We start from the raw sequence: 26,512 nt of genomic DNA, 5'->3' as shown, positions 1-26,512 counted from the left end.
CCATCCCGCTGCAGCGGGGTTTGACCTCAGTTTGAACTCGTACAGCATACACACTTTATGACGCTCTGTGGAGGACCCATGTTCACCGTATCCTTACGCAAGTTCACTTGTAACTGAACTGCCACAACCAGATGGTATGTTGGATATACCCACACCAACAACTGACCTTCGCCTTATCTCCATTGGCATTCAACTCATGGTGTGAGGTCCAATTAAACACAGACCTCCACAAAAAGCGACAGAACTTTCTTGGTTACCTTTATTAATGCGATGTTTAAATACACGTACCATTCGTGTTCTTCCTCATTTAGATCACTGATATGCTCAAACAAAATCTTAGAAAAATAAAATCATTTTATAAATATTTACTTCTCTTCGGCTGATGATAGTGAGGAGTGAAACATTTACTACATTAGTACTCTCTCTCTCTCTCTCTTTCTATAGATTCTTCACATCAAAAATGATGCAAGAATGTCTGAAGTAGAGAGGCTCTTCAGGATTCTGTCTAAATTACTGCTCTAAGGGGTTATATTTGTTCCATACCGTCACCTTATCTGATATCACTTTAAGCACTGTCCTCAGGTATTTCTCCATAAGAACCCGTTAAAAGAAATTGTATTGCAATTTGTTCCAGGGTCAACAACAATTTGCCTAGACTACTTGACTATCACTATCAAGTTAGCATCGCCACTTTACTTACCCTATTATTATTATTATTATTATTATTATTATTATTATTATTATTATTATTATTATTATTATTATTATTATTATTATTATTATTACAGTTGAGAGCAGAAACAAAAATTTGAAAATCAGAATCCTGTACAAAGATTGAGACTAGTTTCGAAAATAATTGTTAGGCTAGTTTTAGACGGAAGCATTTATCGTAGCATTTCTCGTAGCAGATGTGCTGCCAAAAATCTCGTATAATATTCTATGGCATCAAAAGTATATTGTGCTTTTACACGGTAGCATTTTGATAAGCATTTTGTCGTGACATAGCAAACTAATCACTGGAGAAGAGCGCAAATATGGCTCCAAAACTAAAAACAGATATTTCAGTCACTATTTCTTCTGAACCCTTTTTTCGCATATGCTTATTATGATACAAAGAACTTTTAACGGTGCAGTTATACTATACAGATCCATAGATTTTAAAATTTACAGAAGAAATTCCTAATATTTTAATAGAGTAGTGTATAAGTAATAGAAATATAGTGTGCACTTACAACTGAGATGCGTATTTACGTGGAAATATAGAAATTAAAGTCGAACCTGAAATGACCGTAATCTTCAATAAGTTGCCATAAAATTTTGGCAAGTGTGTAATTTCCCCATTTTGTATCGAGAACAGAACCTAACCAGCCCGTTCCCACTACTACTACTACTATTACTATTACTACAACTACTGCTACTGTTACTATTACTAAGTACTCCTACTTCTACCTTACTACTACTTACTCCTACTCCTCCTCCTACTACTAATACTACTTTCTTCCACTACTATTATTTTTACTACTACTATTCCTACTACTACTTACTTATCCTACTACTACTACTACTACTACTAATTATACTATGGATCCGTATAGTAAAACTACACGTTGCCCCCTGTTAAAGTGAACCTGCACCGCAGAATGCAAGAGCACACCTCAGAAATGATTGCTGAAGGTACAATAAATGAAAGGAGAAAGTTTTTTTTTAAGTGAATTTCTGTGTGGATCCGTATAGTGAAACTGCACGCTTTTAACTTTGTACAAACAAGGATGTTCCTCATATTTTTTAATCAACATAATAATAGTATCCCTACTCCAAATCATTTTTCTTTACTACAATTGAATTTCCCACACAAAACAGAGCATGGATATTTGACCACTTTCGCTTCCTTTTAACACACCACGGCGCTGCAATCGGAGCAGAAATGCTGAGGAAAATGCTACGAAATAGAGCAGGTTCTATCGACAAGAAATGCCATAGGATATGCCATGGCATGGGAAATGCTATAGCATTTGCTACTTTACACGGTAGGATATCGATGATACGATTTTTGCTACGAGAAATGCTACGATAAATGTTTCCGTCTAAAACTAGCCTTAGAATGGTGTCCATAAAAGCGGGTAGATAATATACCGTTGCTTCGTACACTTCCATTTACCGTTAGACGTGAAATCGCAAAACTACCTGGAAGAAGCAGACTAAAAAATCTATATAACAATATATATAGACAGATACAGAATATACAATGCGTTTTACATGATTGATATTAAGGTAAGTATAGTAACTGCATTCAACATTCTAAAAGAGTGCTAGTCAACTTTTGGCACACCACGTTTTGGAAAATTCACAGATAAAAAATGCACTACATGAAAATACGTAAGGCACAAATTTCTGCAGGCGATAAAAATAAATACAAAATACTGAAGCTACATTTTAGATTTACGAGTGTAGGGTTTCAACCGGTAGTGAAAACTCATTGCAAGTACCTCGCTACGGATAAAATAAGTGTGTGCGTATGAAAGATGACTATTGCAGTCTTTTTTTTTTCCAAGCAATGTATTTCTCCGTAGTTTTCAGAATGTGAATGTTATGTCTATAAGTGGAGCTTTACAGTATGAAACCATGACAAATTCTAGTAAAACTCGTATCATTGTTGCGAGAATTCTCGCTTACGCATATACACATCGTCTCTGACGCGCCCGCTCTCTTTTCACGCAACGTCACTACTCCGTGGCCCGACCACTTTTCCTCTATCTTGACTCGCTTACGTAGTATTCGTGGCTTTTTTCTGGCCACAAAACACTGGTTGCGTTCTTTTTCTGCACTATAGTTTTGAGCCCTATATATGGACGCAGTATTTATACGCAAATCGAAGGTAATTGTAATTTTTCAACAGTTATTTCTGGCAGTCCACTTGAATTTTATCTATGTTAATTGAGTTAATGTTATCTCGCACGATAAAAGTCTTTTGGACAACAGTAAGAAGAAAATTACTGAAAGAATTACAATTTTTGACTATTTTTTCGAGTTGTGTTCAAAAATTTGACGTGGACACCTAAATCCAGAATCCCTTATATTGTTATACTTACAATGTGTAACTTTACTTTTGCACTTTGTAAATCCCCAATGTGTACCATCCATTTTTCATCACAGATAGATGGCGACGAACGTAACGGTGTGGATACAAGATCCAGGACTGAAACGAACAGAAAAGATTTTTTTTTTTTTTTTATCAGATGGGTGCAGAGTTGAACAGTCCGTCAAATTAAAATAACAATAATAATAAGCAGAACTACTTTGATTTTTCTTGATAAAAATAATTCCGTAAGACGTTATGCATGGTTATTACCCTGGCGTATGTGAACTATTGCGTACAGGTTGATAATATGCATGGAAACTGATGTGAATGGAATTGATTAAGTGCTATCCTATATTATGCAATTCTTTCATCACCACATTTGCTCGTAGTTCCTTACAAATTGTTTCTTGGTGTAGCCTCACGTTAAATCGACAATAAAATAGTAATATTACGGTTCAAATGAGTAAGCACGTATGAAAGAGAACTGTTTAGGATATTGGTTTCCACGGCTAAGCATTTCTGGACAATGTAAGAACATTTAATTTTCACAAATGTAAGATTATAGCGAGAGCCGCTAATGTGAAACCATGACAAGTATTCTAACTTACACAATTATGTTGCTTTTATGCGATATAAAGTGTTCTTTTCGTGCTAACCCATTTTACAGGACCATATTTATATTAGTGAAATATGAACTTCTCTTAGCAAAAAATCCATGCTTACTGCCGCAGAAGAAAAGAGTTTCATTATTGGTTCAGATTGTCTTTGAGAGGGCTGAGGGCTTTCAGAAATTCAACATGTAGACATATGGCATAAAAACTACATATATAAAACACGTGCAAACTTAGAAATATAAACCAACCTGTCCCCAGCGTACGTTATGAGGCATAAATGCTTTGCAACGTAATCATGACAGAAGCACAGTATGGGTGCCTGCGCTGGGATCAGTCATTAGGGAGCAGGCGCGTAGAAGATGGTAGGTATATGCATAAAAATAGTGTAAACACACTTCTTATTGCATAAAAGCGCATGCTTAGCGTATGGCATAGCCTTGAGAAACTTCTATGACTACTTTCTAGATTTCACATAGCACTTATTTCTCCCTTGTGGAATACTACGTAATAAAAAGCGAACTTTCAATTTTGTATTTACAGCTAACTATACAAGTGAGAGGTAAGATCCCAGGATATTTTGATTGCTTATATGGTCCTATTGTGAAATCAAGTAACATATTTTCCCCATATATTATGTGATAAAAATTTATGCCTTGTTAAACCTTAACATGTTTCCCTTTGGTGCACGTAACCCCGGGTTCGATTACCGTTGAAAGATCAAAAAGAACTAATTTCACGACCATTCACATTTATCAGTCATCTTCAGCAAAGGGCTCATCGTAGGACGTTAGACTAAAATGTTTCGAAGAGTTTTATTATAGGTGCTGTATTGATGTTATTTACCTTCCTGAATGGAGTAAGTAGTAGTGTATGTTTAGATTAGTAAAATACGTCAATATCGTGCAAGTCAAGATTCTGGATACTAATATGGCTCAAGATTAAAAACGAAGTTTCTATTGTAAAATTGCTACAATATCGTACATTTGGGAAAAATCTACTCTTAATACATAAGTCTTTAAATTGGAGTTTTGTATTCTCTTTAATACATAGCCTGTGCGACAAATAGGTGAAGATACAGTCTAAGGTGGAATCCGAATCAATGTAATGCGTTCAAAATACATGGTTCTCCATCGGAAATCGGACCTAGGACCCTATGTGCCAAACGTGTATGCGCTAGTCACTAGACCAGTGGGAGAGCTCCTCAAAGGCGATATTTTATATAAAACCATCCGCTCCAAGTGAAGATATACTGCGCGCAAATTCCATTCAAAGCTTCATCCAGTTGAGCTCTACCATCGCTATGTAGTAACTTATGCGTTTTTGGTGCGGGAGAGCAAGCTTCGATTGCCGGTAGAAGCAAATGTGTTTCAGATTCCACATTCATGACTCGTATTGTCATGCTGCTGAAAGGGTTACAAAACTAAGCAACGAACCATCCAACTGTCCTGCAATTTTCACGCAAGCTTCATGACTTACATGGCTTTCAGAATTCTGAGGCTATTCTCACAGATGGTTTCCGCACATATTCAACACTGATTGTACCTGTAAGACCTTAACTACATTTACTACGATATTTGCACGCGTACATAGCGGGTAGGGAAGGTGCATATTATTGCAAATAGGCAATTAGCACAGATGATAACGTTACTACTGCACATGATGTTTCCTAGTACTTCGACACGCAGGACATAACATGTTGTGTATTCATTCATTATTTCAACATAGCATTGTCAATATTTACTTATTTTGCTCGTGCTGGGATTATTTTCCTTAGAATTATCCTCTCCTTTTTCACATAATAAGTAAAAGCTACATTCACAATACTGCTTTAAATTTCAGTTTTATCTATATCACATATTCGTTACAATTATCACACTTTAGGTGATCTATCACTGATTTTGCCATCTCATTTAATACGCATATCTCCATACTGTAATATTTCTGAAAAGTCATATCACAAAGTGATATATTACATTCAAGGTGTATTACATTGAAGTATTTCCAATACACTGTTCTTTACAAGTGATATACCTATATGTTTAGACAATTACATTTTTATTTTTTAACCTTTGGGTTGCTAAAAAATACTGCTTCGAAAATCCTAAGAAAACTTCCGAAACTGTAAGAGTTGTACGCTCAGGTTGGACGAGATTACTTTTAACACGATATTCATATTTTGTAACGCGATGTTTTGTGTCGAAAATATTTATAAAGCCCCTAACCTAGCATCATAAATTACGAACAGGTTTCCTTGATGTCTGCCACAATATTCACTAAAATGTCGTTTATGTCAGACCGGGTTAGATTTCATAAACGCTTGGATTTTCATTAAGTTAAACTTGCTTAACGACTGAAGAATGAATGCAATAGCTGCGTTTTTTCTTTGAGATTGATGAGCTTCATTTACTTTCTTTACTTTAATTGTCTTAGAGTAATTGATTCATTTTTAAATAGCTAAGCTTTCGTAAGTACTTGCTGAGATTATTTTAGTTTTAGGATCTTCGATGATTTGAATTAGCTGAATTTAGTCAAGAATAGTTAGTATGTATCAAAGATTTACAATCTGCACGTTAAAGTAACACAATTTGAGGAATATATCAAAAGACTCTTGATTAAAGATTTTCACACTCGTAAGTTTGCATTCATAAATCCATCAAAATTACAACAATAAGAAATGGAATGTTACTTGAGCCTTTCTTGAGAGCAAGATCCCATCGCAGTTGGATCCATATTTAAACTATGTGAGTCCTTTTTTTCAGAATTCATAGAATTGTATGGTTCCACGTGGTTGTTCATTTATTTGATTAGAAATGAACTTGCCGGTGGAAACCAGTTTTAGTAGTCAAATTGCGATCCTAAGCATCAACATCAAAAGCCTTATGATTACGTTCAAGCTTGCTCCTTCCAAATTATACGTGATATTAAGTGCTTTTATGGCATTGCTGGAGTTCGATATCCACATTTCATCGGCTGTGGTCATTAACACCCTCTGCGTGTAAGATGACAAACATTTCAGAAGTTACCGAGTACAACGTATTCTTTTGCTGCAATGTGTTCAGGGTACAACGATAACGTTGTATGTATCATTGGCAATCTGTGCCTATTTTCAGAAAGGGATCAGAGGCGAATTATATGAGCAATATAATGTATAACGAAAAAGAAAGACATGTAGAGATTTCGAGATTATTATTTTGTAATCGGTAGCTAAAATATGAGTTGTTGTTACTATAGCAACGATATAAATAATTATACATATACGTAGACATCTTAACGAGTAAAGAAGTGTGTATGAGGGTCTATATATATTTTATTATATGTGCAGAAAAGTTAATTATAAATACTTATCATGGTCAAATATTAAAAACCAGTTAAGAAAGTGATAAAACGCGTTGTGTTATTTAGAAGATTAACCTAAAATAAGAACCAGGCCCTTAAAAAAATTGGTGCCTCAGCACGGGAGTTATATAAAGTGTCGTTTCGAAGGTCTAGTAAAAACGGCATTTCAACGCGATCTTAATATCACAATTTTGCGAAGTGGAAAAGTAATTAAACGAAATATGGCCACGGAAAGTAATAATTTGGTTGATGAACAAAGTGTGAATCTTGAATTGACTCCGAGGGACAATTTGGCAGACCTTCTAAAGGATTTGGCTCTACAGATAAAAAATCAGTCTCAACAGATAAAAAATCAGTCCGAGCAGATGAAAAACCAATCGGAGCAAATGCAACATGTGAATGAAAAATTGGACCAGCAAATGCAACATGTGAATGAAAAATTGGACCAGCAAATGCAACATGTGGATGAAAAATTGGACCAGCAAATGCAACATCTGAATAAAAAATTGGACCTGAAATTAACACAACTAGCCAACGACTTTGATGAAAAAATAGTAAAATTGAATCAACGTAATGAAGATAGATGGGAGCATGTGCAACATCAGTTAGATCAAATGAACTTACATGTGGTGCAAAATTTCGAGAAATACGAAGAGAAAATAGAAAAAGTTGTACAGCGAAGCACAGAAATTCAAGAATCTATGGACGTTTTAAAATCGACAATTAACGCACATGAAAACCATATCAAAGTACTACAAGATGAAGTTAATTTCATCAAAGAAAGATGCATTCCCGGAATTTCATTTCAGGATACAAAAGGCACGAGTCATCATATAGCCACAGGTTGGGTACCTGACCATCCTACTAGAGCAACATTGGAATTTGCTGGATCACCGAGTGGTGCAGTGAGTAGTGGCGAAGAAGAACGAGAGAGGCAAACATCCAAACGCAGACGCATCTCCAGTAGAGGTATGAAGACATCTACAGGTAATCAATTGCGGTTTAGCGAAGTATAGTCGCTCACAAAGTTTAGTGGTGTGCCAGGAGATATACCCGCTAGGCATTTCTCGAAAAATTCCAGGATGAATGTGAGCTCATCGGTGTAAATGAATCTCAATTCTTAAAAATATTACCGCATACCTTGTTGCCACCTTGCTTAACATGGTTTAAGGCTATTAGAGGTAGTCTTCATTCGTATTCAGATTTTAAGAATGCTCTTTTGTCGAATTATGAAAACGATTTTATGGTAGCAAATAGAGATGCTGTTTTACGAACGAACCACTATAATCCAAAGTTACATCGTAGTATTACTGAATTTGTAGTATCCGCATATCATGAGCTAAGATCATTAAATCCGAACCATCCGGAATTCCGAATTATAGCTTCAATTAGGATCTTATTGCTATTTAGACTACAACAGTTGTTAATGTCGGCTCAGTGCATTAATTTCAATCATTTAATTATGCTCATTCAAAGTTATGAGGGTCAATCTGCAATTCAGAATAACAATAAGATGCAGGATAGTGGTCAGGGTAATTATGCACGTAATCAGACACCATATGCATCTGTTCGAAATGTAGATATACAATCTGAAAATGAAACTAATGTTCGTAATTTCAATACCAGAATGAGTAGCTATAATGGTACCGGAAATCAAACACAACCAATTATAGAAACGGAGCTAGAAATTTCAGAAATAACAACAGGAATTTCAGTAGGAGTAATAATCATCGCCGATTCTCACAAAATCAATTTACAGATAACAGGAACTTCGTAAATAGGAATCAAAATATGGTATCATCTTATGAAAGACAAGCACGTACACAAGACTGTGCTATACAATGTTCCTTAAATGAACCCTTCGAACGTATAACTTGAATTGACAAAAAGGCGTCCGATGGGGTTTGTACTAAATTGACCTTTGCTTACGTCTATGGTTAATGTGTTTTTCAGTTCATTTATTATTAAAATGTACGTTGAAAACGTGTAATTATGAAATATTGTTCCAACTTTGTTATTCTATCGTTGAATTTTCAGAATTGTATACTTTATCTGATGTTTGATGTTTGTGTTTCTTGTCTTTTGCAAAGTTATCTCCTAATTACTTATTTGAATATTATGAATCTTTAAAAATAAAAGATCGTAATTTTAATGTAAACTTATGAAAGCAATGACAGATATATGAAATAGATGCAATTTATTATATGGAAAGAATAAGAATAACGAATATCGAATCTCTTGATTTTTCAAAACTTATTAATGTATTAAATGATGACCATCAATGCCTTTATATATTCCAACTTTGTTGACTGATCCTATCAATATTTAATAGTATGAAGATCTTTGTTTGTAAAAAGTGTTGTTTGCATATGAAGGAATAGTTGAATTTGTACCCTAGAAGGAAACTATTAGTTAGGATTAATTCTTGACTAGCCTTATTTATGATAATTGTAATTCGTCATTATTGATACTAAGATATATTTACAAAAATATAAAATTATGTTGTTATAGTATATTATATATAAATGGGAAAGTTAATTATGTATGTGTATTAAAGTTGATAATATATATGGGGGCTATTCAAAAGATAAATGTTTCATGATATCTAACCGAGGGTTCTTTCCTTCATAGTAAAACTATTATGGCGCCACCAATTTTTATAAGGGCCTGGTTCTTATTTTAGGTTAATCTTCTAAATAACACAACGCGTTTTATCACTTTCTTAACTGGTTTTTAATATTTGACCATGATAAGTATTTATAACTAACTTTTCTGCACATATAATAAAATATATATAAACCTTCATACACACTTCTTTACTCGTTAAGATGTCTACGTATATGTACAATTATTTATATCGTTGCTATAGTAACAACAACTCATATTTTAGCTACCGATTACAAAATAATAATTTCGAAATCTCTACATGTCTTTCTTTTTCGTTATACATTATATTGCTCATATAATTCGCCTCTGATCCCTTTCTGTAAATAGGCACAGATTGCCAATGATACATACAACGTTATCGTTGTAAGGGTATAGGCTTTTCTCTTTCATGAAAAGATGACTGGTTGACATAAACGGAGTTCTAAATCCTTCCACTCACTTTTATATTGTTTTTTTCGCCTATAATTCTCCTGCATGTACTTTTCATTTGGGAAGGAAACAAAATATTGTTACTTTTCATTGTTTCAATATTTTATTTTTTGTTGTCACATTTATGTATCGCTATGTGTCTTGTAGCTTCGAGTATTTCCTGTTATTGAAAGTAGCAAATGTGTATTGAATATGTTTATAGCATTTCTTAATTTGTTTCTTTTCTTTATTGTGAATTCAATCATAAATATTATTAAGTCAAAATTTTTACTATAATCATATTAATAACTTTTGGGTGGTTAGTTTCATAGGATTAGATTTTAGCGTCCCGTTGAGCAATATACAATTTAAGGTTAAATCCGAGTTACAGTAATACCTGCAAATCTTTCGAAGCTCTATCTCGAATCAAACCTGGACTGCGTGTACTAAGGACACGCATGGTAACCAGTAGACCAGCTGCAAGAGAATATTAAGTCCTTTTATATATAAAATAACTTTTTTCTATTTGAATATCATTTGGCAGAAATGAATGCAATTGGAAACTTTTTCGAAACTATTATATATTAATCAGAGTATTTAGTCTTAATGGTCAACGTTTCGGCTACGGTTTTAACCAGGTACATTTTACATTAGCTTAGAATGCAGTATTTAGGAAATAGCGTAATTTCTGAAATATGTAACCGTTCACCACAGTTATAATATAAGGACGTCGTTTTTGGATTTGTGCATAATTTGGATTTGTGCATTGCTAAGGGTGGACCGTGTGATCAACCGATAATACCCGATCAGCATTTCAGAGTTCATTTTCCAAGGCCAGGACTAGCAAATCTTTCCTAGTAGCTTTCTTGCTGTAGAGCTACTTGGCCTGTAACTAAGCAATTATTGGGGAACAGTTTTTACGAACATTTGTAAACAATAATGATAGAAATTACAACAAATAGAACTTTGCTTTTATGCTGCAGTTTTAAAATGAGTGTTAGATAATTTTGTGAGTTATACTCCTGGGCACGGCGAAAAATAGGTGGAAAGAACCAGTAAGTAATATCGTCATCAATTTAACTTACCACTTATTATTATTTTCCTTTAGAAGTGCTAGAAAGTTTTCCTACTGAGATTCCTTGTGGTTAGATAGTTACCGCACGCGCCTTTGGTGTAAGAGAACCAGTTTTTATTCCAGGCGAGACATCATATGATTTGAAGCTACATTATAATGTAGGTCCAAGTATCACACAGCCTCGGTGCTAAGAAAAAACGCAAATTTCAAACCAATCAACCAACTTTACGTCTTGTCCGTGAGGTAAAAGTAGTTAATCCAGTTTTTGTGTAGATATAATGATTTGACATTGAGAAACTTAACCTGGTGCTCTCAAATATACCGTAATATTCTAGCCGTAGCAATTTCTTGCTCTAAGTTTCTTTTTCTTTGAGTTTAATGCCTGTTACGAACACCGAGCTTATATGAAATGTGAATCTTCAGCTTAACTAAAGTCGTTAATCACACGATCTCCCACTTGGAATCAGTGTTCTTTTGCTTTGAAGTCGCTACGTGGGAAATGTAATTCCCTGCCCTAAATCAAGATCATCCCAACTAGTACAATATTTTACACCTAAACATTATAATTGGAAATATATCATCGATGTACAAACAGATTAGTTTTAATCTATATATTTCATAGTATTATTGGAATTTTAAACATTTTACTCATCCTGTAAAGAATACAAAAGAGATCTTAAACGATCAAATTTCCTTGCGACGGAAGTTCACTAATTTACTGATGGTCATATCTGTATAAATATACACTAAAAATTCGAACTCGTAATTTTTAGTGGTGTCTCGTCGCTATAAAAAAAATCCTGGCTATAAAATATAGGATAGCCAGATTTTTCACATTGAATTACAGCTTATTCTGATTATCAAAATACCCATACTAAGGTAATTTAAACTGAAAATTATACAACCTCTTAAGTACAGGTGAAAGAAAAAAGTTATTAATACATTGTAGGACAAAGCAGAAACAACCGAAATATTGATATACAAAGTGTTGATATGAAAAACAAGTAACATTATAATATTTGTTGATTTATTCTTTGAAATCTGTTCAAGAAAGATAGTGAAACCCTTGTTTTCCTGAATCGCTCTGCTTTCTAATAATCTCAACCAACTTCTCAGGTACAACTTTCAATTAAGTTTTATTACTCCTTAAATATTCGTCTAGTGTTATTCTTTAGAAATAACTGTCAGTTGTAGGTGGAAACAGAAGGATGTAGCATTGAGTGTAGGAGGATTTTGAGTAATTTTTCGTGAATCACTCCTTAATGATTGCAAACCACAAGAAGTAAAAAAAGACCAGGACAGAACATATACAAGAACGCATCTTTACACGTAATGAAGCTACTATCTTCACTTGTGGATTGAAAGAGGTAAATGACGTGATTTTCTTTCCAAGGTGAGAGTTGGAGCTTAACTTTCACATATGATAAAGCTAATCATACAATGTATATATATTTTTTTTATTACTTTCAGGGATAATTTGATACAAGGAAAATTATGTAAATATGTTTGCACTTCTAACAAAACTTTCTTTTGTTTTTGTAGGTGCCTACTTAAATAAGGAAGGACAAAGTCTGTATTAAAATTGCTTGTCGAGAGATACGAATTTGAAATTTATACTCTGTCAAATATTTTAAGTTCTTTTGACAAATTCTCTGTGATGGAAGATGAGAACGTAGTATACCCTGTAGAATGTAAAATGCTCAGCACAATTGAAGATGACAATTATTATATTAAGGAAGAACAGAAGGAAACAATGTGCAATGGAACCAGAGATTCAATATTGCCAGTGTTTCCAGATAACGATTTAAATTCAGTGTCTACGTCATCTAGCGAATCTTATTCAGTGAATCCAGGGCTTGAAGTCGAGGATGCAATGCATTCTGAAGGTATTAGTAGTACAGAATTGAACGTTGAAGAACTTGACATGCGTAGAGGATCAACCAATATAGTATCAAGTAGCATATTAGTGGAGAAAACAGAAGTAAGAAACGACGGCGAACTTGAAAGGTAATCATGTTTATCTATCTATCTACAAGGTAATCATATAATTCCTCACACCAAGAAAAGACGAAAAGTATAGACCAACCTGGGTGCACAAATGCTTCTTTTCGGAGTTAGAAGCTGTCGAAAACATGAAACATAAATAAAATTGAAGACCTAAAGCTCCAAAACTATGGCACCTACCGTCGTCGGGTCAAGACTTCACTTACAAACTAATATGTGCGCTATCCGAAAATGCATGTTTCAGATCCTGAAGTATTGATGCAACGATTTTTAAAGAGGAAGTTTGGCTACGGGCATATAATTTGAAGTACTCAATAAATATCATAAAAATTGTTGCGGAGGTACCGTAGGATTCTGAAACATGGATATTTGGTTAGGACACGTGCTAGTTCTTAAACGAAGTCTTGACCCAACTACAGTAGGTTTCACAATTTTGGAGCTATGACCATTAAAGTTCAATTTTTTCAAGTTTCGGCAGCCTATAACCGAAAGAAAGCATTTTTGCACTCAGGTTGGTCTATACTTTTCGGCTTATCCTGGTGTCAGGAATCGCCTCGAAAACGTTGTCGGTGTTGTTTTGAAACAGCCTGTTTTATATATATATATATGTATGTATGTGTGTGTGTGTGTATGTTTTTAGTTACTAGAGATAGTATTAATAGTATTGTCGCGCAGTGAAGCAGCTAAACATACGCAAGCTAACTAGAACTCCAAATAGAAAGGTCGTAAACGATCATGTCTACTCAAATTCAATACCATTATAGTGCAGATATGTAAATTAATCATGTCTAATGTTCTAAATCTATATTATTTAAGTTTTCAAACTTCAGTTCCAATATGTTTTCGCTAAAATGTGCATCTTTTATTAGGCTTTGTTTGTGTGTGTGTTTACTTTATGTTTCCAATCATTATTTCTATAATTGTTTTTAAAATTATTATTATTGTGTGTAAAGAACTTTAAAGAGTTTTTGTACTTCATGGTCATTTCCAAGATTTTTCTCAGGGAGCTTTAAATTAGGAGTGATGAAAGGTGTGTTGCGAAAGCACTTTCAACAAAAATTGACTTCGATGGCAGAAAACTCCCAAGGGCTATCATTAACTCTGGGGGAATTCTTGTGCCTGCGAATCATTCACTGAAATCCCTTTACGCATTTGTATAAAATATGCTTTACATTAGCATGTATACATGAGCGTGTTACTTATCTTGGTAAACACTTGTAATTTTTAAACTAAAAGACGTAAAGCATTAAAATTTAATACAACGCTGGCATTGACAGAGGAACATTGTTTGAGATACTCTGCAATACAACCAAACTAACAGTCTTAGCAATCCAACGTAAAGTTATATTATTCTAATGTAACTACGTCATGTTAGTGCATTGTATACTTCTACATGCCGTACAAAAAAATTAGAATGTTACAGGTTATACTCAATGTGACGCTACAGACTTAAAATTGTGATGACCTTTACAGCAATAATAAGGCAAGTGAAACATATTGGGTAATGCACATCCCAAGCACTTTAGTGTCAAATACTCTAACCATCACACGACGGAATTTAGATGAATATGAAGGATTTTTCATGCGGATAAAAAATTGACTCCTTTTCAAAAGCCTTTATTTCGAAAAACTACTTACATGGATATCTAGTCCAATTGCTCAGACCATTTTCATTAAATGTGAAGATCATGTCATTTACATTAATTCGATATTTCAAACTCTTCTGGAAATACAGTAAAACCTTTTAAAGTGTGCAAAACTACTGAAAATAGTGTAATTCCGAGAACTTGTTCTGTTTACACCTATGAGTAAAAGTAATGTAATGTTAGAGAAGCAAATTAAGTCAAAAACTGTTACGCCAGTAGTGTTAGTTGCGATAGTCGAGTGTTAATGAATTTAATCTTTATTCGCTTTATTTTTTATTTTATTTTAATTTCAATTTTTTAATCTTCTAATGTAGATAGTGAATAACGTCTGCCATTCAGCTGTTAACTTGAACCTTATTTTTTATTTTTAACTGCCAAGATTGCAACGTCTCCTACTTTCAAGTCCATATAGAAAACATAAAAGGACGTCCTAAAGTTATTATTTTTAAAATCACATATTAAACCATGTTTTCGTTTATTTTATTCTTGGTAATGATGAAAATTCTACAAAGTAAATTAGCCACATGCGCCAATATTTTATTCCACTCGCTGATTAACATTTACTGATAAGTACGTTTAAAAAATTTTATTCTGACGAATGTTATGCGTAAAATGTTTAAATCCGTATTTCATTTATTAAAAGTTCAATATTTCTGATATTGACAAGCAAAAATAAATTGTCTCTTGTCATGTTTTACTGTTTTTAAATAGTTGTAGAAAACGTTCAGAATTCCTTAATTTACATAATTCCTGCCAGTATATTCTCCTGTATATACATATGCATTAACAAAAGTTAGTGGCTTTGTCAACAATATTAGAGCTAAAGTGATGAAATTACAGTTATTTAGTTTATTCCCTGCTAAGACTGATGCTCTTAGTACAGAGATTTTGAAGCTTTTGTTGTCCTATCAAGTAAAATTCCTTTGGTATAACTTGGAACCAAGACTCCGCTGCATGCTAAGCATCAGAAATATCCTTTAAAATGTTATTGAGATTTTCCTCCAAGTTTTGTATAAAATCGATAGAGGTAGCCAGGACAGGGAGGGAAATACCATGATGTTCAGTTTAGCAACCACAACCTACTGTATATGCAAGCCAGTTATTGTGCAAAATAACAAAGATTTTAAATACAGTAGTTTTTCGCTAATTTTCGTCGTAATTCTTATGGGTATCTGATCTAATACTTTAATATTGTACTTATTATTTATTGTAGAGTTCCTAGGTAAGCAATACATGGCCAAATACCGTTTTTATCCCAGAAAATTAAAGCAATAGTCTTTCCTGATTTCTCAATGCGAATCATATTTTCGCACCAATCTATTGACTGATGCTCGGTATTAGGATCATAGTCATGATGCCAAGTTTCATTCTTTATCATTAGTCAGAAAAATCATTTCGAAGCACTAGCCCCGATATGTACAAAACTGTATCCGATCTCTCAATTCATTGCTGCTGCTGAACACTATTCAGAAATTTTAGCTTCACTTTGCTGAAAGTTTGCGCATGTCCAGTATACCGTTATAAATGAACCTAACACGCTCCTTTCAGATTTTTAATGTCCACATTACTTTTTGGTTCATTTTTGCGTATGTGATCAGTTCTTGGACGTTACCGAGTTGGATCAGGTTTCAGAAAGTCCTTTGTGGTTTTGATTCTCAACAGTGAAATGGCTAGTCTTTAAACGAGCTACCCTTGTTTTAATCGTAATGTAGTAAGGACACTTCTCCTTGAATGAGCAGTGAATATCCTCTGCGCTTTCCCTGGAAAAACAAAAATTTCTTCATGGTCCTACCCTTGAAAAGTGAAATTTACTTCAGCATATAAAACCACTGCCTCAGGTTGTAAGGAAACAAGCCTTAATCAATTTGCGTCATTAAATACTCATGGTACCTTTTCATCCAAGGCTACCTTCAAGGTTTTATATGAACGACATAGGTCAAACTCGGAAAAAATTTCAGCACTTTTTCGTACAATAAATGTTACTTTGAAGAAGGCTTTAATTTTAAAATTCATTCTCGAGACCACTATTTTCACATTGTTTCGAGGAATTAGCAAAAGGTCAGAAGCTGAAATGAAACAATTTTGTAAACACATTTAACTTCTTTTTTTAAAAAAGTAAATAAAGTAATAAAACTTTGCACTTTGAAATATTCTAGAACAAAAGTTTTAATACATTTTGTAGTATTAATCCATTTGAATCACCCAATTGCGTTGACAGTATTTAATTTGCAGCATTTCTAAACGTGATATAAATAAATTCAATCTAAATGAAAGCGTTAACAGAATGTATTTCCGATTTTCTTGTTATTTTCTTTCGAAGATTAAATAAGATATTACTGATTACAAAACAACTAGCATTCACGCGCTGTGTTCCTCAGATCAAGATTAATTCAGTAAAACGTTATAACTCTGATCGCATGTAAAATTTCAGTTTTACCAGCTAATTATAAACTGAATATAGCACGTAAATCTGTTTTAAAAAAATGTGTAAAGGTATTTTTTCATGCCTGGAATTAATCACTCAGAAGGTTGTGACGTGTTGATATCATGTAGTAAACGTAGTTCAGTGTGTTTTACTCTTTTAAACTTTAACACCTTAGCTCAGTTTTTATTTAACGTTTGTATTATCTGTTTCCAGTATTTACTTCCGTAATGTACACTTCTAAAATTGGAATAAACTGAGCTTATAGAGAATTAAGTACCAAGCGCTTGAAAGTTAGCAAGCGAGAAAGTAACCACAATTTTAAAAAAAAATCAATAAATAAACTAAATATCTAAGAAACACTATTCAAATTACATAATTAGCACTCAGAAATTTTGCATCTAAAAAAAATTTATATCTGATGAATATTCCTAAAATTTCCTCTATATATATATTGCAGTATTACAAAATGCGTAACACAGGATTCTCATTCTTCACAAAGTTACCAGTTGTTTAATGGAGACTTCAGTATTGGAATTATTTTCTCTTCTTTTTGGAAGTTATCATAATATTCTACCCAGTTTTGAAGTAAAAGGTTAGAATTAAAGATATTTCTAAGGTTATATCGTACTTCAATTTAATACTCGCTACACATTTAGAAGTTAGCACCATATATTCTTACATTTTTAAAATGGCTTCCAAAATATCATGACTTAAAGGGAAATAACGTGTACCGGTGTACCCGTTTCGAAAAGTTTACGCTAATAACATGGAAATATTAAGAAAATACCTTTGACATTAGTTTATTGTAGTACAAAATTTTATCGCATTTCTTTCCTGTAACTCTTAATTATAGACCCTGTAGCACGCTTTCTTTTCATACTAGTTTAGCCATATAGGACTGTCCAAGGATACCGAAATACAAAACCTCATAAGAAAAATTTCCAAATTACACCTGCCCTCCATGTCGAGAATATTTACACATAATCTTGTTCTGTTCGATCTTGCGTAGAATCAGATTCTTTACAAAGTGAAAAAGGAAAGAATTGTTTCAACTTTTATTTTCTGTATTACAAAAGAATACTGATTATTAAGAACAGCTTTCAGTTCTCTTTAGAGATCTTGTAACCCAAAGCTCAGGAAATAAACTCTTAAATTATTTCAATCTGCAGTTACATTGGCATAGAATGACTCAAAAAAAAAAAAAGTATTATGGGGGGTGTGCGTAAATCCTTTTCATTTATAATGTATAGTTAGAATGCATTTTTGAAACCGTGATCTTTGAGAAATTTCACAAATGGAATAAGACGGATGTTACTGATGTGATCAAAAGCTATAAACTAGGTACTGCTATACCAAGCAAATTGTTACAGAGTGCGAAGAGAATATCTCAAACTCCAAGGTGCAGCGGATGTTATTCCGTGAGTGTGTTTTCTAGTGGCCAAGAATAAATCACGTGCACAGAAATCCATTGAGAACAGAGTTTGAAATCCAAGCTAACCCTAAGACAGCCGTTTAGGGATGATTTAAAGCAGAAAGTGAAACATAAACTGCATGTTCATTCTCTCCTAGAACACCGGATCAGAGATAGCAGAGTGAGTGGCGAACAACTTAATTAGCGGATCGAATGCTGTTTCCCAATATCTTTTAACACTGTTAGGCCTGTATTAAAATGACGTTCTCAACTTCCATGCAGATCAATGATATTTAACAATTTCACAATAACTTGGCAGATAGGATTCTCATGTTACAGATTTTTTTTTTTTTTTTGTTTGTTTGTTTTGTTTTAGGATTTAATGTATGGTTTAATATTCCTCCTAGAAAGAAAGATTCGCTGCGCAGAGTTGATTAAAATCTTAATGGAAATCCAGCGCGCTATGATCAGCATAACTGACGCATCCCTTTTACGTAGCGTTACGGATTCAAATTAAAACTATACATTCACAAACATAACGTCATAAAATTTCAAGAACTGTTGCACGCGTAGTTTTTTTTTTCTTTCTTTCTTTTTTTCGTCATTAATGATGTACAAATGAGCAATTTATCCATTCGGGTCTTCCACGACAATAGATGGAATTCGTAATTTCGTTTTTTGAAAGTATGAATGTAAGTGGGGAAAGGACTTTGTCATGTTATTCAAAACAATCACCACCACTTATCTGAATGTTAGAGACACATTATAAAATATAGCTGCTTCAAGAACTGCTAGTTCCGGGGTGTGCTAAGTATTTACAGAGGATCAACTTCGTACAGTCTACAGGTTTAAACCGCTCTTAAGTAAGTTCAACAAATAATCAATAAAATTTCTAATCAAAATTGTTTGTAACCTGTAACCTGTTTTATGAGAACTTGAATTTACATTTCAGGTCCTGTCGCACATACATTCATATGAGCCAGAAAGTTGACAAAAATCATCCTTGTGAGGAGTGTGGAAAATCGTTTAATAAAAAATGGAACTTAGTGGAACATATTCGATTACATACTGGCGAAAAACCATATTCTTGCAACCAGTGCAGTTCAGAGTTTAGAAGGAAAAGTCACTTTAACCGCCATATGCAAAGACATAAAGGTGAGCGACGCTTCCCTTGCACAGACTGCAATAAAAGCTTTTTTGAAAAACATCAATTGACAGCACACATTCGAACACATACAGATGAAAAACCATACTTTTGTCAGGACTGTGGAAAGCATTTTTCATCATCAGTAGCTTTATACAAACACAGAATAAGACATAAAGACGCAAAAAGGTTCTCTTGTAACGAGTGTGGTAAGAGGCTATCATCAAAAGCACACTTAAGAAATCACTTTCTTATTCACACGGGGGAAAAACCATATATATGTGAGAAATGTAATCAGGTGTTCCGTTTAAGCTCTAATCTTCGGAGGCATATGTTTACACATACTGCTGAGAGACCTTATCCATGTGTTAAGTGTGGAAAGAAGTTTATACATAGAAGTGCATTAGGACTGCATATGCTAACTCATACGGGTGAAAAGCAATACTCTTGCCATGAGTGTTCTATGATGTTTAGTCTTAAACGTAACTTAGAATCTCACATTCGAATTCATACTGGGGAGAAACCATACTGCTGCCAGACCTGTGGCAAAATGTTTTCGGGAAAGTCCCGGTTAAAAGAGCACATGTTTACACATACGGATGACAAACCCTATAAATGTTTGGAATGTGCCAAGACATTTCCTAAGAAGTCCCGGTTAAGGCAACATATGAATATGCACATAATTCTCAGAAAAAAACTTGATACAAGTGATCCATATTCTTAGAAAATCTGCCTAGCAGGTTTGCAGATACGCAGCAGAGTATTCTTCATTTCCAAAGTATGTGACGAAATTAATCCTCTTAAGCAGTGTAATAAATTTTTATTCATATGTTTGGCCGACAAAACATTTTGATTTTCTCCAAGTTACTGGTTGTAAATAAATGTATTCTTATAGTTGGGTTAAATCTCAATACTCAACTTTTCTTTTGTACCAAATAACTACCATTTATATGTAAGTCTCTTTATATTTTTCACTAGTTCGCAAATTGTTAGTTGCGAATTACTTTTCTTTGTACAAACATATTTAAAATCTCAGTATGTATATATCGAAGTATCTGATGTCTTCATATGGCTTCACAGTCGTTTATATATATATATATCTGTGTGTACACATGTACCTGCTAGTGGCATTTACTTCAGAGTAATAAAGATGCTTGCTTGTTACATGGTGAATATAAATCTCTTTGGCTTGCGATTCCAAAATTAATTTCCGTTTTTAACCCATCTTACGTGCAGTTCACGTTGTACCATAAGTTAACTTCTCATATAAAATTCTTTCTATATAGAAGTTTTAACCTCCATCAGTTCTTTCGGGAAAAGTGGTCGATCGCCTTCCTGTGCTTGGAAGGTATACTTGTTTGAACTGAATTTGTATAGGGCAACATTAGGTCTGGGTTTTATTGGTGTTATTGTGTTTCTTCAACCTATAAGAAATTCTTTCATATTCATTAACGTTCATGAATTACCCAGCCTCTAGACTAGCGGACATAAGTCAACCTGTGGAAAGGAGTCATTATGTACGACTATATGGCTGTGTGAAAATGATTTATAGGAAATTGAGGCCATGTTAATACATTTAGAAACGTGTGACTTAGATGGAAAACTACTTTTATTAGAGCAATGAATAAGAAAAGATCTTTTAATATTCTTCATTATATAATCTTTGGTTAATATATACTGTAATTAGAAACAAACTAACCACTGAGCAACGCAAACCTTTTTATTATTATAAAACTAATATCTTGTGACAGTTTCACAAACTAAAGACTTGGCTTCATCAGACGCTACGACTTATTTGCGAATTAACAGAAGGTTAAATACTAACAGACAGTTACAGTCTTCCTGTAACCTGATTGGTAGCTGACAGCCAATCACCTTGCAGAACCAAAACAGATATATAACCTGGTAAGTCCCTTTCCTCCCTGCTTCGACTGTATACACGTGTGCTTATATAACGAACTCACCAAATACATTTTTGAACTAATAATAATAATAAGTCAATAATAACAATAGTAACCACAATAACAAAAGTAACACGAAGTTTACCTCTTAATGCTGCCTAGTAACTTATTCTACTCTTCATCAACTTTTAATCCCCGAGTTCCAGTTCATCATATTATCACCACTGCTTCCAATAAATCCTGTCTCTTTCCTGATAATCTATCTGTCTTTTTGGCCTAACACTTTCACCCCATTCCAATTAATTTCATCTTCCGTATCCCTGTTTATGTGTGTGTAGACTGCATATATCTCCATTATTCCTATCTCTTCCTATTCTACTTCTTCCTCTCCCTAAGTACCGCCAGTAACCTCTTGCTTCCTTTCATGTAGTTCGAAATACCTCCCATTTTCTTTAGCATGGTTTTTATTTTTCCTGTGTCTTCCCCATAATTTCTATTCGCGATCACATTTTCTTCTTCTCTTTTCCTTGTCACCTTCCAATCTTCTCACCACTCTTTCATTTTCTCTTTCTCCTTCCTCTGTCTCACTTCTTCCTCCGTACTCTATAATAGTACTCTATAATTATAAGTTTTCTCTTATAATTCCCATTTTCCTCTAACTGCTGACGGAAAACCTCTGTATTCACTTCCACGTTTTCTTTCTCATTGTTTGCCTGTATAATCCTTTGTTCCATGTAGGTAATGAAGTTTCTTTTCGTCGAGAGGTCACTTCTAGCATGACAGTAGTTTCCCGACAAGCAAGTTTTCTGGTAACATTTCCTGATTATCCAACCTTGCTTCTTCCTCATCCTTGTGTCTTTAGAACGCTTTATCGACATTATAAAGGTTGTTATTTGCATTTAGTTTTATGTTCGTGGCCATTATAGTTTCGATAGTGACCAAATTTATATCATATTTTTAATAGTTTTTCGTGATAAAGATACATTAAATATCACAACATTCAAGCACGCAGCCAAGGAAAGGGTCCGGGGAGCCACATCCCCTTAGAAACCAGAGAAGAAAAAAAGGAAAGATGAAGCAAAAAGAAACGAGAAAAAGAAGAATCAGCGTTAGAAATAGAAGGATACAGCAAGCTTTTGGTAACTATTATGAGGAGATTTCTATTACTTGCAATACATGGCGAATGAGCGGGATATCCTGGAAAAGTAGGAAATTTGAAATTTCTAGGAAAGCTACGGAATTCTCAGAATCTCTGATACTAGTCAGGGAAGTTTCAAGCTATCCAAAGCATAGTGCCGTTCTGTAACAGTGTGGACATTTTTTATCATAATTTTTGCCTCGTCGCTTCTCTGCTGTATCAAACGTGTTACTTCAGAAAATAGTTTTCTACTGCTCCTTTACCGTGTCATTTTGAGCAGACAGTGGTTCACGAAATAATGAAAACAAGAAAGTTGTGTGGAAAGATAGTTCTGTTAAGATTTGTTTCAACAGAGAGAGGAACGCAGATATTGTAAAATTTTATTTACAAGACATTATAAAATATGTACTTCTTATAATAGTGGGTATACACTTTTTATAATAGTTGAGATCCTAATGAAAGGAAAATTGCTATATTCGAATAAACGGAAGAAGGAATGTAGATATTGTAAAATCTTTCTCCAATACTTTTTATTCTTTTACTCGAGATTTCTTCATAGTTTGTTATTAAAATACTTAGTAACATATCCTCATTTTATTGTCCAAACAAACCAATAAATGTTGCCAGTAAAATAATATTGAGATGGATCGAGCTCCTGGGCCTTCAGTATTTCATGTCACCCCCTTCCCATTACGAAATCCTGGCTAAACGAACCAATTTACGTTCCAGTAAAATAGTTTAGAATGATCAAGTCCCTGGTGTGATGATCACAGTACCCCCTTTACGAAATCCTGGCTACGTGTCTGCAACATCGTAAAGGTTTTTGAACAATATGTCGGCGTCATAGACGTTCTATATGTTGAGTTTCATGTCGGTGGCAACATGTATCATATTTTAAATAGTGTTCATGATAAAGATATATGAAATATCGCGATGTTGTAATGATTTTTGGCAAATATGTCGGCGTCGTAGAGATTCTTATTTGTGTTGAGTTTGGTTTCGATGGCTATTATAGTTTCTATTTGTATCATATTTTAGTAATTCCTCGTCATTAAGATATATTAAATATCACAACATTGTTATGATTTTTAGCGGATATGTAGGCGTTAAAGATGTTCCTATTTATGTTGAGTTTCGTGTCAGGGGTCATTACAGTTTCGGTGGTTTCCAAATGTATATCATATCTATGGGTATTTGGACAAAGGTGATATGATCATGCTCTAATTTATATATTTTTAAGAGTTTCCTTAATGAAGTTAAAATATTGTCTACTTTTGCCCCGTCAAGTGTTCTTTCCCGTACGTATAATAGGGATAAAGAAAAAAAATACCTGACCTAATGAACCAACTATACTTAAAAAATTGCCAGATAAATGTTCAAAGATCTGTTGTTAGTTATTAAATAGAGTTTCCCGTAGAATGATCTCTGCCCAAATGATGCGATCACCATGTAATATATTATTATTATTATTATTATTATTATTATTATTATTATTATTATTATTAACGGAAGTTATTACCTAACTAGGGTAGCAGTGATGATTTGGGCTGGGGACGCTGATGTGTTTCCTCAGTTACTAGGCGAGCGCGTTAGGACAGGGCAGCGGAGAGTGTCCCTGCTGTAGTGTATCCAAAAGTTTTTCCAAAGTTGCAGTTTAGATTTTATAAGTTAATAAAAAAAAATGCTTTAAATTATATAGTTACTATTGAATGTAGGAATGGTTCACCATTCCTGCGACAATGGAGACGTATTGTGGATGGCAATACATGCATGGAAATTACCAATGCAAGACCGACATAGCACAATTGACAATTCAATGAGATTCTACCATGCATTAACCCTCGCACTGCCTAGGTATATTTTGTAACGCGGACTACCAAGGAGGCAGGAGGGGTATTTTGTACAAATCTGTTAAGATTAAATATCAAGCATGTCGCAAAAAAAAAAAAAAAAATAGAAACTCTCTCAAAAATCTACAATGAATGAAGTGAACACTACAAGAGATAAGACTAAGCCAAATTCAGAGAAGGCGGGTATTATACTCTCCGCTATAAGTGACATTTCTAAATATCCATCTCCTTCCAACGGGGAGTAAAATAGCAAGTTTATGAGACGCACTAACTACTACCGCGTTTACATATAAGCTAAACAAGTTATAGCTTAGGGTCCAAAATATTTAAAGTGAAAACACTCGATGTACATTTCCAAAAATAGTATTTAAATAACAAAATAAAATCTACATATAGCAACCATGTGCTTCTATGATGGAAATAAGATGGTCTCTTCCGCTAGCCTGCTCCCTAAAATGTCAGTTAACATAGGACAGTTGGACATAAAGGGTACCGTAAAAGGCTCGAATATCATCAATAGCTTAGAGCCTCCTGAAACTTAAATCCGGCTCTGACACTAACATTCAAGTTGCAGTATGGTGAGGTATACACTTTAGCTAAACATGTTGACCAATAACATTAAAGAAACGATTAAAAGTAATTACAAAAAACGTACTGTAGTGGGCACAAAAGTAACCCCTTTGGTAGTGCAAGGGCTAAGCAGATTGCATAAAAATTATTGGATTTCTTTATAAAACAGGAGTAACCTGTAAAAGGCAGAAATGACAATTCAGTAACTTATAGATTAATATATATAATTGATAGTTTAGAAAGCTTTCCAAACTGGGACTCTGGTTTTTTCTTTTTTTAAATAGAAATTCCGAATTTTAAACGAACGAATAGCTTTTGAGAAAACAATACTAAATATTCTTATTAATTTTCGTTCAGCGCCCTATAATTTTGTACGAATAACATTCAACGATACCACTGGACGTTTCTCTCCTTAATGTTGTAATAATACAGACCTATAACGGGGAATTTTTAAAAATGGGTTTCACGTACTGTATCAATGAAGTTGTCTGTCCTATACCGGAATGTTTAATATGAGAAGAAAGCTAGTGAATGGATGTCGTACCGGGGCACACCCACCGGGTCTGAACCTTAAGTTCTACATAAGTTCTTAAATAGCACACTTGCATTTCATCTGCGTGAGAGGCCACTTATAGAGCGTTCACGCCGTCCAAAGCTCCTCCAATCTTTCAACTTTGGATCCCTCTCATAAAAATTTCTATCAGTGGGCACCTGGTGTCATTTAATCAGTAAACTTATATGTACTGATAGAATGTCTCCATAAGGCAAGGAGAATCTTTGAATCTTTGAAATTTTAACTGTCCTCGAAGTTTCTGATGTAAAATGAAGTAAAAATAGTGATAACAAGGAAAATAAAGTTACTGGGGAACGCTTGGTGAATCAGTCAACTTAAAATAAAAAGAAGAGAAAAGTTACTAGCGCGTGTGTTTTTGCTTCACATGGTTCCAAGTTTGATTCACAGTGGGAGAGCACAAAATAATTTAATTTTACAAAACTCGATTTCATGTCTTCTTCAGTCTAAAGAGCATATTCGTGAGACATTAAATTTTTTAAAAAAAAAATTCAGTTGAGCTAGTTGAAGTAAAGGGGCTGAAGAAGAAGACATTTTGCCTTCATTGTTGAAAGGATTATTGGATTGGACATCATGTATTTCGTGATTGGGTTGTACAATTTGTCAAACCCCTAATTGTTTGGGGTCTGAAGTTGATTGTTGACAGTTTTAGTAGCCTGTAATTCTAAAATCA

At 34.0% G+C, this 26,512-nt stretch overlaps 2 protein-coding genes across 4 annotated transcripts in view; one reads left to right on the top strand and one right to left on the bottom strand.

The window, feature by feature from the left end:
• The window catches only part of LOC145684064 (uncharacterized), a 204,591-nt gene that overhangs the window by 144,463 nt on the left and 33,616 nt on the right, over positions 1 to 26,512 (bottom strand). Inside the window, exon 1 of one of the 2 annotated variants that reach the window (XM_081755910.1) lies at positions 3,090 to 3,323. The exons of the other annotated variant lie outside the window; for it this stretch is intronic. The gene's annotated coding sequence lies outside the window, so the exon portion shown is untranslated. Of the gene's footprint in view, positions 1 to 3,089; positions 3,324 to 26,512 lie in introns of those variants that run through there. 2 annotated transcript variants of the gene reach the window in all.
• LOC145684065 (uncharacterized) lies at positions 1,914 to 20,973 on the top strand. Of its 2 annotated transcripts, none has more exons than XM_081755912.1 (3): positions 1,914 to 2,271; positions 12,722 to 13,186; positions 19,618 to 20,973. In XM_081755912.1, exons 2-3 carry the CDS (start codon positions 12,837 to 12,839, stop codon positions 20,531 to 20,533), a joined length of 1,266 nt encoding a protein of 421 aa, XP_081612038.1. In that variant the 5' UTR covers positions 1,914 to 2,271; positions 12,722 to 12,836; the 3' UTR covers positions 20,534 to 20,973. The 2 variants fall into 2 exon arrangements, with proteins under 2 accessions (XP_081612038.1, XP_081612039.1); XM_081755913.1 differs by having other exon boundaries at positions 2,010 to 2,027.

Source organism: Thermobia domestica, chromosome 4, assembly GCF_964235325.1.
Source record: "Thermobia domestica chromosome 4, izTheDome1.hap1.1, whole genome shotgun sequence".
Lineage (NCBI taxonomy): Eukaryota > Metazoa > Arthropoda > Insecta > Zygentoma > Lepismatidae > Thermobia > Thermobia domestica.
This window is presented reverse-complemented; position numbering and strand designations above follow the sequence as displayed.